Consider the following 4405-nt stretch of genomic DNA (forward strand, 5'->3'; position numbering starts at 1 on the left):
CATCCTTGGCGAGAACATTATTTAATGGACACGCTAAGAACATGAGACGTAAAAGCCAGAAGTCTAAATTGTAAGTGCAGTATGTCGTAGTAATTTGGAGTTAGGCCCTGAGTTCATGACTCCCGAGGATGTGCTGTCTGTATAGGCTATGATTTAAGTGCTCACTGTTCGTGGCCAGCGTGACACTTGCTTACTCCACAGCCATCTTGAATTTTGCTATGAGCTCTCTTCTATATGGATCTCCATGCTTTATGCCATCTAGTGTATGGAAATTAGCCTAAATAATTTCTCACTATGTGTTGCGGGGCTATTGCTGAAGAAGTCAGTGTCTAGCAGATAACCTGCTTACTGTGAGGGTCAAGTTCCTTCTATTTACAGGTATCAGAAATTTGGGAAGACTCCTTCTCACAGAGCTGCTTAGAGCCAGGGAGAGAACTAGAGAAGGCAGCTTGTCTGAGTCATGGGCCAACACTTCCATCTTACCTGCTTTTAGGGTTTTCTTCCTTTTGTCAGCAAATGGAACAATCCATAGACTGTGAGAGAGCTTATAGACGTTGTTTACAGGACAGTGTAGCCCCACAGAAGGTCCGCCCCATGGAGGCCATTTTCTACTATACTAGACACAGAATAAACCTGACTTCACAGAGTCCAAAACAGAAGAAGAGGCCAGTGAGGGACAGTCCAGAGAAGTTCTTCTGAGATTCTGCTCGTAGTTGGTGGTGCTGAGAATTCAGTGTTTCTTTCTTTCTCTGCAGCACAGTGGTGTTCCTTTGGCTTGGCAGGTCCCAATCTTTTTTTCAAAAGTAAGGCACTCAATTTCACACCGGCCATTCATCTTTTTACAGAGGAACCTTCTGTAGAATGTGCTTCTTGCTAGGGGGAGAGAGCAACTCTTCATTATCTATTAATCTTTTACAAGGTCAAAAAGTGAATGCTTCATTACTTAATGTGTGTGTGTGTGTGTGTGTGTGTGAGAGAGAGAGAGAGAGAGAGAGAGAGAGAGAGAGAGAGAGAGAGAGAAAGAGAAAGAGAGAAACAGGGAGTCAGAGGCAGACACACACAGAGACAGAGAAACAGAGACAGACATACACACACACACACAGAGAGAGAGAGAGAGAGAGAGAGAGAGAGAGAGAGAGAGAGAGAGAGAGAGAGTGGACTCCAGGTAAGTCATTTGCAATCGGTGCCCTTAGCAATCATCTGGTAAAGTCACACATAATGTAATCTGTTCCAAGCAGCTAACTCATATGGAGAGAGTGTCTCTCCCTAGGAAGGCAAGCAATCCACTTCCCAACTCCAAGAACCAAACTTTCCCAACAAGATTTTGTCTTATTTTCCTTTTCCTTTTCCTTTTCCTTTTCCTTTTCCTTTTCCTTTTCCTTTTCCTTTTCCTTTTCCTTTTCCTTTTCTTTCCTTTCCTTTCCTTTCCTTCCTTTTCCTTTCCGTTACTCTCTTCTCTTCTCCTCTCCTTCCTTCCTTCCTTCCTTCCTTCCTTCCTTCCTTCCTTCCTTCCTTCCTTCCTTTCTTCCTTTCTTCCTTCCTTCCTTTCTTTCTTTCTTTCTTTCTTTCTTTCTTTCTTTCTTTCTTCCTTCCTTTTTTGTTTTTTTGAGACAGGTTTTTTTTTTTTTCTGTATATCCCTGGCTGTCCTGGAATTCACTCTGTAGACCTCGAATTTAGAAATCTGCCTGCCTCTGCCTCCCAAGTGCTGGGATTAAAGGCATGTGCCAACACTGCCCAGCCTTTCTATTTCTAATAGCGTCTGATAGTGTTCAAAATGTAAAGTCAGTATGATATAGTCAGGTCAACAATAAACCATGCCCGATAGCATATGATCTTGATGTTTCAGATACAAATCAATCACCAATGCTCTCCTTATTGGCACTTGCAGAAATGAAATGTAAACACAGAGTTCATGAACCTAACTGGGAACCTGGTTTGCTGGGGAGAGCTCAGCATGGACTGTTCCTGGGAGAGCTCACTATGGGCTGTTCCCTGCATGCTCCTTGTGTCCTGTGTTGCCTCTTAGCAGGGTTCATGTAAACCAGCCTCTCAGAAGGTGTTTCTGCATCTCTGAGTTAGAGTGCAGTCTCTCCTGCTCCTGCTTCTCTGTACTTGGCATTCTGGCTGTTAGGAAAACTGTTTGTATTAAAACTTTATGTATACATTCTTTGCTCACTCACTAATCTATACTTATCTACCATTTTGAATGGCTTTACTCTTTCAGGGAATCTATTATTTATTAACATGTGTACTATGGTAGTACATTTCTAGAAAATTAAGGACATAGGCTCTGCTTTAATTAAAGATCTCTGCTTATTTTGTATATCTGAATGAATACATCTGGAGACAATGTCTCACAAGTGGTAAGGGCACACAGTCTGGGTCTTTTCTCTCCCTAGAGCCTCTGGTATTGACATACATACCCAAGATGGTTAGACTCTTGGGAGTTATGAAGGAAGAATGGGAAAGCTGATACAGGGACTATGTAGCAAGGGTATTTGAGGGGTCTTAGCCAGGTTGTTATAGGGCATAGGTTATGCTGCACAAACAGATCTGTTTGAAGCAGCCCTGAATCTCACATACAAACAAATCAGGATGGCAGCAGATTATTCTCCATTATATATGAGGTTTCAAATGAAGTTTGAAATTATCTCTTAGTAAGTTATTTGAACCAACTATCAAGATGTGGAAAACATTGATTTTTTTTTCCCTCACCACTTTAAAGCGGTCACTTTGTCACATGCTGAGATTTGAAAACCAGGGAAAGGATCTAAAGGACTGAAGAGGTCCAAATCCCTGGGGAGACTGGCTGGAGAAGTAGCCCAGGTGCTCTAGTGCTAGCTGATCTGAGTCAGTGTATCCCGAGTCTTGTGTTCCTCAGCTTGGAACAAAGTTTCCAGGGCCTGTTTGGCCCCAGACTTACAGATCATGGAGCTGAAGGGTGAGGTTTCCCTGAAGCTAGCTTGCTGTCCAAGGACAGGTCAAGTTGCCAATACTGCCTCTCCAGTGACTTTCCTCTTACCTGGGTAAAGTAGGATGAGAAGAGCAAGCCCAGCAACAATTAAGGAAAAGAGTCTCATGTCTCCAGGCAGCAGTGGAGGGGAGATGGAGGAGGAACAGTAATGGAGCCGGTTCCTTTATCAAGGAGAGGAGAAACAGACCTATTCTGGTGCTCAGAAACAGCCTTGAGGGAGAACTGTTTTCCATGCTCCATTGAGTGGCATGTGGGCCAGCTGATCCACCTTTTGTCTTAGTCTTTTAATGGAAGGAAGGCAGAGAAAGCACCCTACCTTTTTGCCTAGAATATTCTATTTCCTTTCCTCTTAGACATCTCTTGTTTTCCCTCCGTGTACATCTCAAGGATCCCCAATTCCACAAAATCTACAACCATCCACTCCTTTCTTCTTATAGTAAAGTTTTCTGTATAGCATACTCATTTACAAGTTGTATCTACCAGTTCTGGTATAGTAGGTTTTGCAGGATCAATTGGCTATCCCAATAGATACTAAAGGTCGTTTTTCTTTAATTTCTTTTCTTCCAGTGGCTTCTTACACAAGGGTTGTTCAGGTTTCTAGTGATAAGCTGTCTGCTCTGGGTAATTCATGACTAAACAAAAAATTAGATGCGAACTGTCAGTAAATCTTTCAAATTTATGCATATGTAAGGCTTTCGAAGATGGTATAAGTCTTAACATTTCTTTCCATAATCATTTGTGGTACAAAAGCTATGTGTATTTGTACTGCAGATATTTGCTATCAGTAGGCCTTAATTTTGTCCTAAAACCAAAGGAGACAGTTTAGGATTTTGTGCAGGAGAGTATCTGAAAGAATATTCCAGTGGACAAATCCACCTCCCCAATAGAGTGAGAGCTCAGCAGATCAATTCTCTCACTAATAGTAAATGAATTTTTGGAAAATGCAGAGCTGCCAAAAGGCTGTGTAAGATGCAGTGAGGTCAGACATACTTTGGAGAAAAGAAAACGTCTAGGTAAGGGATGAAGTCGGTGAGTTGCCAGTGATTCTTAATGTGTTAGAATCTTGGCTCTCAGTCTGAGATATGATGGACCCTTTAAAATGCAGGCCTTAGAATCCTGCTGTGGTGACCCATTCCTGTTACAGTATTCAGGAAATGGAGGCAGAGAGTTTCAGGCCAGCTTGGGCTACATAGTGAGTATCAAGACTAATCCAGACTGACTCTGTCTCAGCAAATCAAAAGTAATCCCGAAACCATGTGTAGATAACTTAATTAGATCACTGGGGCACTGTCTTTAGGAGGAGTAACACAGAATCTTATGGGACTGGATATCCCAGAGAGGTTACAGTACCAATGCCCCCTCCCTGTTCTCCAGATTCTTGTCTTCCATGCTGCCATTGGCTCTAATCCATGCCCATCCAGGGATGTGGG

At 42.5% G+C, this 4405-nt stretch overlaps 1 protein-coding gene across 1 annotated transcript; it reads right to left on the reverse strand.

Annotated features, from left to right (window-relative positions):
• Positions 1-730: 730 nt before the first annotated feature.
• Positions 731-3081, reverse strand: LOC127668352 (beta-defensin 13-like). The gene is made up of 2 exons (XM_052161883.1): positions 3024-3081; positions 731-873 (listed from the first exon to the last, which is right to left on the reverse strand). The coding sequence occupies exons 1-2, from the start codon at positions 3079-3081 to the stop codon at positions 731-733; spliced, it is 201 nt and encodes a 66-aa protein (XP_052017843.1).
• Positions 3082-4405: the final 1324 nt, after the last annotated feature.

Source organism: Apodemus sylvaticus, chromosome 18, assembly GCF_947179515.1.
Source record: "Apodemus sylvaticus chromosome 18, mApoSyl1.1, whole genome shotgun sequence".
Classification (NCBI taxonomy): Eukaryota; Metazoa; Chordata; class Mammalia; order Rodentia; family Muridae; genus Apodemus; species Apodemus sylvaticus.